The 14710-nt window shown below is 42.1% G+C and overlaps 1 protein-coding gene across 4 annotated transcripts in view; it reads left to right on the top strand.

The window, feature by feature from the left end:
• Positions 1 to 13828, top strand: part of uckl1b (uridine-cytidine kinase 1-like 1b) — a 35546-nt gene extending 21718 nt beyond the window's left edge. For 3 of the 4 annotated variants that reach the window (XM_010875832.4, XM_010875834.5, XM_010875835.5), the window contains exons 7-15: positions 1530 to 1591; positions 3444 to 3463; positions 4263 to 4361; positions 5646 to 5739; positions 9829 to 9891; positions 10466 to 10588; positions 10706 to 10813; positions 12301 to 12457; positions 12578 to 13828. In XM_010875832.4, the coding sequence (XP_010874134.1) occupies positions 1530 to 1591; positions 3444 to 3463; positions 4263 to 4361; positions 5646 to 5739; positions 9829 to 9891; positions 10466 to 10588; positions 10706 to 10813; positions 12301 to 12457; positions 12578 to 12657 (806 nt within the window). In that variant the 3' untranslated portion in view covers positions 12658 to 13828. Of the gene's footprint in view, positions 1 to 1529; positions 1592 to 2227; positions 2245 to 3443; positions 3464 to 4262; positions 4362 to 5645; positions 5740 to 9828; positions 9892 to 10465; positions 10589 to 10705; positions 10814 to 12300; positions 12458 to 12577 lie in introns of all 4 variants that reach the window. The other variant, XM_010875833.4, reaches the window with a different exon arrangement.
• Positions 13829 to 14710: the final 882 nt, after the last annotated feature.

The raw sequence follows: 14710 nt of genomic DNA, 5'->3' as shown, positions 1-14710 counted from the left end.
CATCTTGGATCAGGATAGACCAACACATTTGCTGGCTACAACCTTAGTAGTTATGTTATAGAAAGCCTTAACTGAAACTGTATGCGGTTATATTGCAACTGTTTCTGGCATGGAAAGGTTCATCTAGCAATTCATCAGTCTCACTAGGAAGTTAGTAGATACTTGTAAGCCTATTACTGGCTAATAAGCTGTTAAAACGGCCAGTGGCAAAAGCAATACAGTTCATAGACTGTATAGTGGAGGTAAACTTAAGAAACGTTAGTCAGTTTAACACAATCCTCAAAGGAGTCTAGCAACTGCAGAAACGAGTAATGCTGTGCGGTAGTGGTTAAAGACAGTGTCTTTCATATGGAAGACCTAGGTTCAAATCTAGGTTGAGAGCAACAAAATGTATTAATTATTTCTGGTAGATACCACGATTGTTCTTTTCACTTGATGAAAAAGTTATCGTTGCCTTTATTGATAGTTTATTGTAAGTGTCATTCACAAATGAAAGAAAAAGTATGTTGTTTTGCCATGAAAGAAAAAAATAAGTTCTTATGCCATGAAATGAAATAGTTTTGGCAGACTCGCTAGCAATTGCTCAATTCTTAGGACTATTCCAGTAAGTTAGTAGATACCGGTAAAGCTTATTACTGGCTAATACGCTGTTAAAACGGCCAGTGGCAAACACCATATATAGACACTATTTTTCATCTAGGTAAACTTAAGTAAGAAACATTAGTCAGTTTAACTGTATCCATGTCATCCACGAATGCCCAATTAATAATTAAAACAGCCAGTGGCAAAAGAGGCTTTGTTCAGGATGGAGAGAAGAGGCTATACTGACCCCCAGCAAATGTACAGATCTGTGGTGTAGTGGTTAACGACATAGACTTTCATGGGGGCGAACCGGGTTTGAATCTTGAGATGGCAACACTTCCTACTGCGGGCCGGCTGAACTAGGCTTGCCTGGTTTCTTGTTTTATTTACAACAACAGCCACTTGCAATGTGGAAAATGTATGACTGCTTGTCGGGGCTATATGATACGTTTCGAAAAAGGACCTGTTTTTAGATTCTATATCAGATAATATTATTTGAAGTTAATTATGGGAAATTTATTATGGGACATTTATTTTCTTGTCATTTTTTTGGGGACATAGTCTTCTATGGGTAATTGAAGGCGTTCGTTGGGCGAAGACCGTATGCTCGTTCACGTACGCAGAAGTATAGTATGGGTCTGATTTATCAACCGGAAGCATGCGTATCTGTTGTGTAAGGCAGCTTGATAAAACCCAATAATTTTGTGCGCACGCAAATCATAGGATTTCCACATACGCAATAATTTTGTTAGAAAGGCATGCAAGATTTATACCTGAGGCCCCAGGTGAAGGGACTTCATTTATATCTTAGTTAGAAAGGTCCCTCACCTGTTGAAGCTAGACAATTACTGGTGAACCCTATGGAAGGACTTATTTTGTATTTTGGACACCACTGACAAAGTCCTTTCTGGTGTCACTTCCTCTTCCTGTGTGTCATATCCTGGCAGGAGGCTACAACACGGTGGCCATCGACCTGATCGTACAGCACGTCCATAGCCAGTTAGAGGAGGTGAGAGTTTCTCCCTTTTACTCTATTCCAATTCTACATCAAACTAAGTCAGACAGCACCAGTTTACAATAAATACTAGCTGCATTACCCCCTCTAGTGGAACAACAAGTCATTTCTGTTATTGCTCTATGATTTTCCTGATGGCACAAAAATGAAGATGTAGAATGGAATAACCATGGACTTTATACATCTTTATTCTGCTTCACTGTGAACTAAGTGTTAGCAGGCTTCATGTGACAGTTCCATATCTGAAATCAAATTAGATGGAGTTAAATTGCCATTTTCAGTTCCCAAAATGTAAGTTTGACATACATTCTAATGTTTATGTAATCAGGTCCTTATTGGCAATCCCATACAGAAAAAAACTAAATGAAGAACACGTGAAGAATTCAAAATATGTATTAAAATACACAATTTGCCTGTTGTTATTTTTCATATGTCCTAAAATGTCATGGAAATTAAGAATGTTGAGATTATGAATGTAGAGAAAATCATGTCATTTTTTCCCTGTATTGCACCAAAGGCATGAGTTCTTATTGTGGTATTTCCTCCTGATGTTATTGCCCTGCCCCCACCTCGCTGCACACGGACAACCTTTTTACTCTCCAACCCCTTTCATCCCCCCAACACACACAGCGCGAGCTCAGCGTCAGGTTGAGTAGACTAACTCTTTACATTATCGCCGTTCCCCTCCCTGCCAAACCCTCTCGGCACACCCGAGTTCTCAGAGGAAGGTGCCCTAAAACAGGAGTAGCTAGAAGTTGCCCCAAATAACTGCTGGATTGGATGTTGTTGTCCGTTCCAAGATTGATGGTTTCGGGGCAAATTCTACTTCACCAGCCACAAAACCAGCATCCTCCCAATTGCCTGCTGTTTCAGAGTTAGCACCACGAGCCCACCTCATCATTAAACACTCTTAACTGTACAGGATATTCAGATTTTCCTTTATTTTGCCTTTATTCATACAGGGAAGTCATGCGTCAAAATATGACTTAATCGCCTGTTGGAAAAACCAGTCTGTCACAACAGATAGCAATAGTAATTGGTATGTCAAGTGTGACGCCACATTCGCTACTATGCAACCAATTCAAAGTCAGCTAAGCGTGAGCAGAGCTTTGAGAAACAATTTGCCGTTTGGCATTGGAGCGGGTTTGGGGTCTGACACCTTTCTGACATTCTACATGCAACAGGCAGTTGATTGGAGTGTTGGTTTTGCCTCTATACAAACACATGCGCCCCGTACATTCTGTGTCTAAAAAGAATCTCTCGAGACACCCTGACTGACCCCTTCTCTCAGCCCCGGAGAAATAGAACGAGGTAGTTATTGTCACAAATCGTATCTCGAAACCGCAGCTAAAAAAAGTTTCCCATGTCTACTACAAAAGGGCCTCATTCTTTCCATCAAGTGTGTCGGCCGCAGCAGATCAAAGCAAGAAGAGTGTAAGAGAGTGAGAGAGGAAGTGCACTTGGCGTCTCTCTTTAGACACAGGATGTAATGGGCCGTTGAGCTGTGAGCTTTGTCTCCGTGCTTCCCCCCCTGGCTCTGTAGAAACGCAGTGAGCCTGTGACAGCCTCAACCAACAGGAGGGCAGCCCACGTGTAAAACACCCGACGACACAACCAATGACTGATTCCGTGGAAAAGAAAAAAACGATTTTTTTAAGGCAAAACTTGTCCCGGCCCAAGGTCTTACAAGAGGGCGTCTTACATTGGACTCGGCTGTCACACGCTGGGTCACATGATCGCTCCTCTGTCCATTCCTTTATTCACCAGAGGTTGTCTATCTTTGTTTATCTTCCTGTTCTGTGTTGTTGTGTGTGTGTGTCATTGTGGTCTCGTCTTCTCTCCATAGAGGAAACTGCGCTGGGATATGTGAGCAGACCCGTTTATGATTTTTCTCAGTTTGCATTTTTTGTTTAATATTTTTTTTGAGTGACGTAGTGTTAAAAGTAATTTTTTGTATCTTGAGCGTGTGTAGTTCAAATTGCCGTCACTGAACTCCATCGTTGCTTGACCTCAATTCTTGGCCAATTCCAAAAGGTTTTATGCTGTATGTTCTCAAGTCAGATTCTAGCCAAAGACAAATTCTTCTGTATTGAAACCTTTATTTCTGTTATTTGATCGGTTTGGATCTGAATTGAGGAGTTGGGCTTCCTTTGGGTTGGTTTGTGCGTGTCATATGGGATTATAACACAACAATGAGAACAAAGAGAGAATCATTCATTTTCAAACCAAAAGGGCAATTTACCCAAAGATTATTGACTAGTATCAGTGTCACTATCAGCACTCTGTAAATCTACCTTCATCTGGGCCGAAATGGCAGCTAGGAGTCGTCTGTATATTCTCTCTACTGGTCTCTTTCAGCTGTTGTATAATCCCATGCTGCAGACAGTACTTTAGCTGGACCAGTTTAGTACTGCTAACTGACCTAGCTGGTGCTCTTTCTATTTGAATCTGTGTGCTTTTAATGTGTGCTTCCTAGTGTTCTACCTACCCACTAATCAATATTAACAGCAGTGTGAGTGTCTGCCTGTGTTTGCCTGCCAGTGTGTGCGTGGGTGGCTTTGTTGCACATTTGGTATGTGTGCGTCTCCAGCCCTGTGACTCTGCCGCCCATTCCAGTGCTCTCACGTGCTTCCTCTCTTTCTCTTCCTGGTTTCTATGGTTACAGGGCAGCCCTTGCCACCGCCCACCAGGCCCAGCCCCTCCCCCAGACCTTGAGTGTTCTGGAGAGTACTCCCCAGGTCCGGGGCATGCATACCATCATCAGGTACAGCACCCAAGATGGCTTGATTACTTACTGTGATGAACACTGTGTGTGTGTGTGTGTGTGTGTGTGTGTGTTCTCTGATGGCTGCTACCAGAAGCTGCTATTAACCGGGGTCCAAATAGTTTAATCAACTTCAACAATGGCCACCACGTTAGTGTCTTGATTCTTTAGAGGGGTCAGATAATCTGTCGTTGGACCCTGGAACGAGGCCCTTCACCTTAGTGGCACCCGCCAGTCACTCTGGATAAGAGCGTTGGCCAAAGTGATTTCAAGTTACAGCACGACAGCACCTCTGACAACTCCCTATGCAGTGCCGCACTGTTTTTCATTGATTTCCATTCAGCAGAGTGTATATATGTCTGTACTGGCATGTGGTGTCAACATGGGGACATCTTAAGATTTTGGGTCAGGTTTTCAGTACCACGCTGCAGGTCATTGACATGCACACCATGATCAGGTGCCAGCAGTAACCCTGGACCAGTCGGAATGGTGACTCACTGGCTCAGATTAAAGGTACCAGCAGTAAACCTGGACCAGTCAGAACAGTGACTCACTGGCCGTTTTAAACTTAGGAGGACATGAGGTCCTGGCCCACACCTGAAGAGTACTTGGCTTGAAAGACCTGTTGCTGTCCCTGTCCAAAGTCCTCCTGGTTGTGTTGCAGATCAAGACGATACCTGACGATTTCAGCTGGCACTGTGCTGACACCTCCCCCGTGTTATCCTTGTCCATCTGGTCATGTTTCCGACCTGGACTAAGTTTAAATAGACTCTGGACTCATGCATTTATTAATTATTACAATTTGTACTCTTAATATGTTCACCCGGCACAGCCAGAAGAGGACTGGTCACCCCTCTGAGCATGGGTCCTCTCTAGGTTTCTTCCTAAATTTCGGCCTTCATAGGGAGTTTTTCCTAGCCACTGAAATTCAACACTACTGTTGTTTGCTCCTGGGGGTTTTAAGGCCAGGTGTTTTGTAAAAGCACTTTGTGACAACTGCTGATGTAAAAAGGGCTTTATAAATAAATTTGATTGATTGAGGTACCAGCAGTAACCCCGGACCAGTCAGAACAATGACTCACCTACTCAGATTAAAAGGAAACAGGTCAGAGTCATACACAAACTGGAGCACAACTCCACAAAGGGGCACAGTGGGTTGCAGGTCTTGACATTTAAGACATTCAGCGACTTACCCAGAGAGTCAGTAGTAGTAAGTACACGCATTGTATTTAATTTTTATACCTTTCGATTCTGATCCCTAACTGTCCTACTCCCTCTGCCCAGAAATAAGGAGACCAGCCGGGATGAGTTCATCTTCTACTCCAAGAGACTGATGCGTCTGCTGATTGAACGAGCACTCTCCTACCTCCCCTCACAGGTATTGATAGCAGACAGCTGTAGGTGCATTTCCAGCAACATTGTTAACTTTAACCTTGAGCTGTGCCAGCTCTGTGGTCTGGCGGTAGAAGAACATTTACAAAGCCCCATCTTAACCCTTACCATTCTTTAGTAGCCTAGTCTGCCTACCCGGCTGTTCAAAATGTTTCTTAATGAAGCCAAATAACCTGAACTGTGACGCATACGGTCTAAAGCCCACGCAGGCTTTACATTTTTCTGGCTTAAAATGACATGTAGAAAAGGGATTACCTTAGATGTTTGTTCTACTGTGTGACTCACTGAGTTACACAGCCCACTCCATATTTACAAAATTACCATTTTAAATCATCATATTGATCAAATAAATAAAATAACGATTTTGTTTTTGCATACAAGTTCTCACACACTTTATTATTTGGTGGAAGCACCATTGACAGCCATTTCTGCTGTGATTCATTCAACAATATTAAATCAACACTTAGGCCAGGACAACCTATATCTGTTGATTTGTCTTAATTGCGGTAGTATAGTACATTTGGTTTGGCATCACTGATGAATAGCATTACCCAAACTAATTTTTCAGCAAATTAGGGATGTCTTTGGCATTACATTTGTTTAACTTGCCTATAAATTAGGGATGTGCATTGAACCATATTTTACTAATCGAATAGTATGTGTTCTTATTCGAATAGTATTCGTTTAACCGAAATACATGTTTTTAAAAACTACCAATACCACTATCGATATCTCATGTAACACTGGCTCAATGACCGTTAGGTGACTAAAAAGCGACTGCGTGCATGGAGGAAGCCGTGTGGTTGACAAGCAAAAAAGTTCAAGTTCAAAAGGTTTATTTGTCATCTGCAATAACAAGTTATGGCAATGAAATGTTTGGTTTTCCTACTCCCGACAATGCAGTTAAAAGAAAAAAAAAAAAAAAAAGTAACAGTAATTAAAATATATAAATAAGATAACACAAACTATCAATGATAACACAATACAAAAAAACATGCATCAATAATACCTATGCAACTGTACAACCGTAGTGCAATGTAAAAGTGACAGGTGTGCATGATATGATTGGCAGATGAGCATGATATAAAGTGACAGGTGTACAAGGGACTATGGATGGAAGGGGTTCCTGAATTGAGCAGCCTTACGGCCTGGGGAAAGAAACTCTCCCGTAGCCTGTTAGTTTTGGATGGAATACTCCTGTACCTTCTGCCTGATGCCAGCTTGGTAAACAGTCTGTGGCATGGGTGGCTGGGATCTGTAATGATTGGTTTGCTCCTCCTCCTACACATCTCTGTGTAGAGATCCTGCAGGGATGGCAGGTCAGACCTTGTGATGTGCTCTGCTGTTTTAATCACCCTCTGAAGTGCTTTACTGTCGAGGGCGGTGCAGCTGCCATACCAGGCGGTGACTGCCATTCAGGATACTCTTGATAGTGCAACTGTAGAAGTTGGAGAGTATCCTGGATTCCATGCCAAATCTCCTAAACTACAGAACTAGAAGACAATATGAATCAACACACAACATTGAGATTATTGGATGGAAGAGTCTAGAGAAGCTAGTTAGCTAAGCTAGCCAGCTATATGCTATTTGCTTAACTCACCGTTTTCTGCACTCTCAACCGCCTTTTGATTCCACAGCTGAACGTAGCGTTTTGTGGTCAAATATTTTTTCCAGAGGCAACAATAATTCAGTAGGCCTAAATATATTCCATCTTCCCTTGAATTTGTTGACAATCATACACTTTCTAACAGTAGGCTAAGAAGTACATATTGCGTCATTCTAACTGACTGGGCCCAACCAAACTACTACCGCTTTGATTGAAGAACGTAAACAACAAACACTGAGCGCGTGTTATAAAAATGACTTAAAACAGTATACTTTTTAAAAATGCCATGGTATATGTAAACATTTTAGATTGGAATTTAAAAGTATTTCGAAAAATTACATTCAAGTCTATTTATTTCAACCAAAAAAATACATATATGTAAAACAATGGGGGTTAATTGAATACACACAAGTATTTGAATCCAAAATTTCGGGTATTCGAATATTCGACTATCCGTGCCCATCCCTACTATAAATACAAATCTGTTTGGAGGCGTGTTCCAGTGGTAACAATCCCAGCTCCTTCAATATATTTGGCCGGGGGTTCAGTACCTGTCTCCACCCTTTACCACGGTGTCTCCACATGTCTGACGGCAGTATGTTTCCAACTGATTCAGAAAAACATTACAAATCTTTTTTAGCCACTGGTTAGGTTTTCAGAACAATCATGCAGGTTTTCCTAACTTTTTTCTGTAGGCTCAGCTTCTTTTATATCGGTTTGCGTCCTAACAAAATCCTCTGTTCTTACCTGTGAGCCCCCATGTGGCATGATGTTCCTACTGTGACCCCTTGAACATACAGCCGGTTTTACGGTTGTGGTACTGGATTTGATCCAAACCGGTCTGGATTTATAACAGTTACTAATGTCGTCATACTGGCCAGTAATGTGGATTAAATGTAATGTGTTTGTGGAGAAAGACAGTATTGATTATACTGTGCAAATGTAATCCCTTTGTGTTAAAAAGTAAGGCAACTAAATCTAAAGACTGACAGATGCTTACACTTTATACAGTGACTGTCTGAAAGGAGTTCAATTAGAGAAAGAGATGGAAAGATAAGGAGAAGAAACACTGAGAAACTGAGTGAAAAAAAAGTGAGTGTAAGAGATGGAAAAACAGAATTAGGGGTCAAGATTGTGAGATGATGACAGAGAGAGAGACTGGCCTCGTAAGATAGAGCATGGAAACTATCGATACACCACAGTGGAAAGTTCTCAATGTAAAACCGACATGCACACACGCAATGCAGTACAGTACAATGCAGTGTGCAGTACACCTGGGTTTAAATGATACTCCAAGTATTTCAGTAATGTTTACATATGAAATTAGTGTATGGATATTTTATTTTAAAAGATGAGTAGTTGACATTTTATTTGGAAATAAGACTGAATCAACTGCACCCAAATGCACCCACAGTCACATTTGAGTAAACTCAGACATTTAGACAGAGCCATTTTGAATGATAAATTCTGTAATAAATATCATGTTCTACAAGCAAGCTAAACTCCCCCAAGTCCAAAATGTGCAGTTCACGTTTCCATAAAACCTCATGTCAAATACATTGTCAATGTTCATGATCACTGTTTGATGTAAAGTTATAACATGACATTGTCATAACTGGGTTCTGAACACAATAAGCCTATTTTTGTGTGTAGTTTTGCTGTAGAAAACACATCAGAACAGAACTGAATACTTCAGGTCAGGTGTATTCAGTTCTAATAGGCTGTTTTTGGTGCGCGGTGGACAAAAAACTATCATCTTGGTCCATTATGGTACCACTAGAAGAGCTTTTATTTATTTATATATATATAGAAAACCTTAGACTCTTTTTTTGTCATAAAAGTGCATTAAAATGACTATGCCCACTTTGAATAGGTGTGGGGCCACTTTAAAACAATTCTTCCTCCCTCAAAAATATGGTCTTTCTTTCACCACACTCATCCCCTCTCCTTATTCCACAATGTATCCAAAATATTAAAGTTAGTATCTAAAGGAAGCCAAACAATGAATGTAAATGTAGATATCAAGAAGTGAACATTGCAGCTAATGTTTGTATTCAGTGTGTTAAGGTGAACTGTGGTTATTTGTCATGATGTCCAAATTGTTACCTTTTACAGTAATTGGCAGCATGTGTATGAGCTCATTTCTATTGTAAGAATAATTTAACTTCAGCATACTGTGTATATGCCAATTCCCACCATTACAAGTGTAAAAGCTCCATTACTATTCCATCAACTATTGGTTTTGTTTTTACAAATAACCATTCACATACTCTAAAGTAATTGGTTCTAAATACCATAGAAACATTTAATTGAAGCCCAGTATGCCACCAACACATTGCAGTTTGATAAAGTATACTGTATGCACAAACAGCCAAAATGGTCGAACTAATAAGGGTTTTACTGACCGAGTTGACCAGTGATCTGGTTTGTTGTCTTGGTCTGAGCTCACCCCCCTCCCCCTTTCTACAGAGCCATGTCGTTCAGACACCACAAGGAGAAGACTACGAAGGCAGAACTTTCCACGGAAAGAGGGTGAGTTGAGCTTTCTCTATCTGTCTGTTTCCCCTCTCTCTCTTATTTTCTCTCTCTCTCTTTCTGTACATTTTGTAATTCAGCAGACATTTTCCCAGAGCAGCCTACAGTAGCCACTACATATTTCTGTACTGGTGCCTGTGGGACCTGAACTCCTAAACCCTGTTTGTGGTGGGTGCTTTGTGTCAGTGCAAGGCCCGGTCTACTCCCCAGTCTCCCTCTGCCTCATCCCATTCATCACTGCCCTTCACACTGATATTCTCTAATTAAGGTCAAACAACAAAAAGCTGAGCCAATTCAATTAGAATTTGCATTGATCCTGAGAGTGCGTGTGACTTCTTTTGATTTAGCACTTCTCCCCAGTTCAGTCATCTCATTCCCTCTGATAAGAAAGCGACAACCTCTTTGTGGTTCAATTAACTCTCCAGAGTGGCGTCTTTCATCTACGATTAAATGGGAACTCAATCTTTTATGATTTGCGGTCTTGCCCAGGTTCTTGTTTTAGAACGTATTTTTGCGTACTCTGTTCATCAGCATGATCTATGAACTTGGCCTGTCCTCTGGATTTCCATAGATCACAGGCGTTTCCATCCTACGAGCCGGTGAGACCATGGAGCCAGCGCTCCGAGCGGTGTGCAAAGATGTCCGCATCGGGAAGATCCTCATCCAGACCAACCAGGACACGGGAGAACCGGAGGTAACTGGGGAAAATAGACACCTTCAGAGGGAGGACATGAGCTGGTTCAGGCAAAATGAAGCTCTGGGCTATTTGTCTTTTCTCTCATTCTTCACTTCCTTCGTCCCTCCCTCATAGCTGCACTACCTGCGTCTGCCGAAGGACATCGGGGAGGACCACGTGATTCTGATGGACTGCACCGTGTCCACCGGGGCAGCTGCCATGATGGCTGTACGAGTCCTCCTGGTGGGTGAACACACTGCAACTCCAAGGTTACAGTCATCTGGGATTTCCAACTGTAGGGGTGGGTGGGGGGGTAGTATGTAATCATCACAGTATAACACCAAGTCAATTAAACTTCAGGGATATCACTCTGTCCAGTTAGGGAAGAATAAGGGATTGTGAATCAATGTCTCCTGTTTTGGTGCAAATGAAAGTGACAACCGGTGCACTGGAGAGGCAACAGCAAGACAACCCTCAAAAAGGGAATAGTTTTGCAGGTGGTGGCCACAGACAATTGCTCTCTCCTTATCCTTCCTGACTGATTGTTCTCTAGTTTTGCATTTTTCTAGTGTCCTTGTCACTACTGGTAGCATGAGGCGGTACCTGCAGCCCATTCAGGTTGCACAGGAAGTCCAGACCCTCTAGGAAGGCACATCCATGTGCTGTCACAAGAAGGTTTGCTGCGTCTCCCAGTACAACCCTAAGAGCATGGAGGAGATACCAGGAGACTGGCCGTTAAATAAGGAGAGCTGGACAGGGTCGTAGGGTGGCATGAGGGCCCAACATCCTCTAGTGGGTGCTGTGCTCACAGGCCAGCACCGTGCATCTCGATTGGCATTCACCAGAGAACACCAGAATATGCACATCCACCATCGGCGCCATGTGCTCTTCACAGATGAGAGCAGGTTCACACTGAGCACGTGACAGATCTCCAGAGTCTGGAGATGCCGTGGTGAACATTATACTGTCTGCAACATGATCCAGCATGACTAGTTTGGCAGTGGGTCAGTGATGGTCTGGGGAGGCATATCCTTGGAGGGACGCACAGACCTCCACATCCTAGCCAACAGTACCCTGACTGCTGTTAGGTACCGGGATGAAATCTTCAGATCTTACACTGGTGTAGAGGGCCCTGGGTTCCTCCTGGTGCAGGACATTGCCTGGCCTCATGTGGCCTGAGTGTGTAAGCAGACCCTGGAAGACGAAGCCATTGACTGGCCCTCATGTTCCCCAGACCGGAATCCAATTGAGAACCCCTGGGATGTTATCGGTGCATCTGACCCCGCCAAGTAGCGCCACAGACTGTCCAGGAGCCCACTGATGACCTGATCCAGGTCTGGGAGGAGATCCAACAGGACACCTTCCACCGTCTCATCAGGAGCATGCCCAGACGTTGTCAGGAGTGCATACAGGCACGTGGGGGGCCATACACACTGAGTCACATTATGCATTGGTGTGATGAAATTCACACAAGTTGGAACAGCCTGTGATTTCAATTGTTTTAGATTTTCCGTGTGATTTTGAATCCAGCCCTCCATCGGTTGGTGACTCAAAACCTTCCTTTTTTTAACTTTTTTGGAAAGGAAAGAAAAAGATGTAATGGTCTCTTCATTTTTTCCGGATGTCGATTTCATTTGAGACCCAATGTGCGATTTGAGTGTACACTTAAGCCTTGGAAGACTTTAAAAAAACGATGTAATAACGTGACCTCTCTGCCTGTGTTTGGTTAGGATCATGACGTCCAGGAGGAGAAGATACTGCTGGTGTCGCTGCTGATGGCCGAGATGGGCGTTCATTCGGTGGCGTATGCTTTCCCTCAGGTCAAAATCATCACCACCGCCGTTGACAAGAAGGTCAACGATCTCTTTCACATTATCCCCGGCATAGGTGAGTGTGTGTTGGTGTATTCCTAGTGCTATACGCGTTAGGACCAGAATTCCAGAAAAGAAAACGTGTGTGTGTTTTGCTTTAAACTCTAATCTTGGCTGTTATGTTTCATTTATCAAGGAAATTTCGGTGACCGGTACTTTGGTACGGACGCACCCCCAGACTGGAGCGATGATGAGATGGACGAGCCCAGTTACTGAACAGACCTATTTGATGGGGACATCTGAATCATTGACAGGTGTGCTCTTTGGAGGATGATTCAAGAATGTGCTCTTCACCCGACTGGTCAACTTGCCTGCAACCCCTTATTTTGAGGTGCAAAGAGGACAGACAGCCTTAAAGAGCTCCTTGAATTTCACTGAGCAAGAGAGTGAGTTGAAGATAAACAAAGAACATTATATTTGTACATTTGTTTTATATGTCTCCATTTTATGCCAAAGCAGTTGTGGACAGTTTTAATATAAAATGTATTTTTTTATATTGCGGTTGTTGATCTGATCAAATGTGCTGTTTTTATTTGGGGGCAGTTGAGCAAACCAGTGGTTTTAAAGAACATGCATACCTAGCCTTAATCGTTTTAACCTGTTGGCAGCGCCACTAAAGGTGAATTTGAAGTGAATCGCTTAATTAACCTTTCAGAAAGCCACTTGAAAAACAAAAAGCTATAGTTTTCATTCTCTCGGTTGGTAAAAAATGCTTTCTATCATGGACCACTCCTAGAAAACTGTGTAGGTGTAACTTAGTTAAAAAAAAAAAAAAAACAGTTTGCCCCACCTGTTCTGACCACACCACAGTGTTGCAGAATTGTAAAGACTTGTCCTTTCTTCACAACGATGCCTTTATGTACTGGGGACATGCAAAACCGTTACCAGCTTATTCTTACCAAGACTAGCAGAGTATATTTGCTGCTCAGTAGATAGTAATCTTCATAAACACTGCTTCTAACAAAAACACCAAAAACCAGTACTAACTATTTCTGTTCAATATATGAGCACATGCTGTCTAGCCCGTAGACTCGAACAACACTTACAGTTTGTTTGTTTGTTTGTTTTTACTAAGGGAGAAAGTAAATTTTTTATAATGCTTGACAGAAGTGATTGTATGGCCTAAATTGGGGATATTTAACAGCAGTGTAGAGAGAGCCTTGACTAAGAATGTTAGCTTTAGTGTTCTGAGGTCCTGTTTGTTGTCTGTATTGTCAGCTGATTTTAATCTTTGGTTGTTTTTTAAATAAATTATTGTATATCAGTCCCATGACTTCAGCTGGATGGACAACTGTCAGTTGTTTACTGTTCAAAGCTTTGATTTAAAGTATATTAGTATTCTCTCAACAGTTATTTTCTGAGACATTAAAAATACTATTTAATCAGTTTTGAGTTCTAGTTTCTTTGTGTACAACAAGCTCTGCAGAGCAGTTTGTAGACTACTGACCAAGTTCTAAAGTAGATGCAGCTACAAAGAAAACTGGCTGTATTATACATTTACAAAATTAAGTGTTATTGATGGCACATTCCTGCACAATATATTTTATATTCAAATACACTTGTTCGATACCTCACCACTCAAACACAGCTGGCGTGATTTTAAGGAAATTCAATGATGAATCTTTGCCAGCATTAAAATTATACCCATTGGACAGTTGGTGTGAAAATGCAACCTTTTCAAGGTCGTGCCTTAAGTCCATTTGCACTGAAGTCATGAAACTTGTCCTCAGAAGGAACACATTTGCCAGAAGAACCCATAAGGGAAATATAAGGCTTCATACACTCCATCGAGGGTTTTGGAAATTGAACAGCCACTCATTTATTCCACAGACATTTGAACAACATTTCTGGTTACCATGCTTCCAATCACTGAATAGGTAAAAAAACCTGTTGTGAGCCATTCATTCAAATTTGCTGCCTATGGTTGCTACAGTATTTCTTAACCTTGAACAAAGAAGCTGGAAAATGTTTCAGCCCTTTAGCATGGCAGCTAACCCCAATTGTTCCAGTGTAACCACAGTGCATCCGACACCATTGCTCTGATTTGCATCATGTGTGCAATGAGGTGCCAAAATTGGCAACGCATCACACTAGTGCATTAGTGATGACAAGTACAATCGTGCCATAAGGCCCAAAAGGTGCCAAGCAAGTACCCAGCGTACACCCACACTCACTGATTTCAGGTCCGCTCTTCACTGCGACATAAATGGGTTGGGTCCCAAAAAGAGTGGCACCTTGTTCCCTCCTTCAGGGAACATAGGTTATATTC

This window comes from Esox lucius, chromosome 12 (assembly GCF_011004845.1).
Source record: "Esox lucius isolate fEsoLuc1 chromosome 12, fEsoLuc1.pri, whole genome shotgun sequence".
NCBI classification, from domain to species: domain Eukaryota; kingdom Metazoa; phylum Chordata; class Actinopteri; order Esociformes; family Esocidae; genus Esox; species Esox lucius.
The sequence above is the reverse complement of the archived record's forward strand: the minus strand, read 5'-3'. Positions and strand labels throughout refer to the sequence as shown.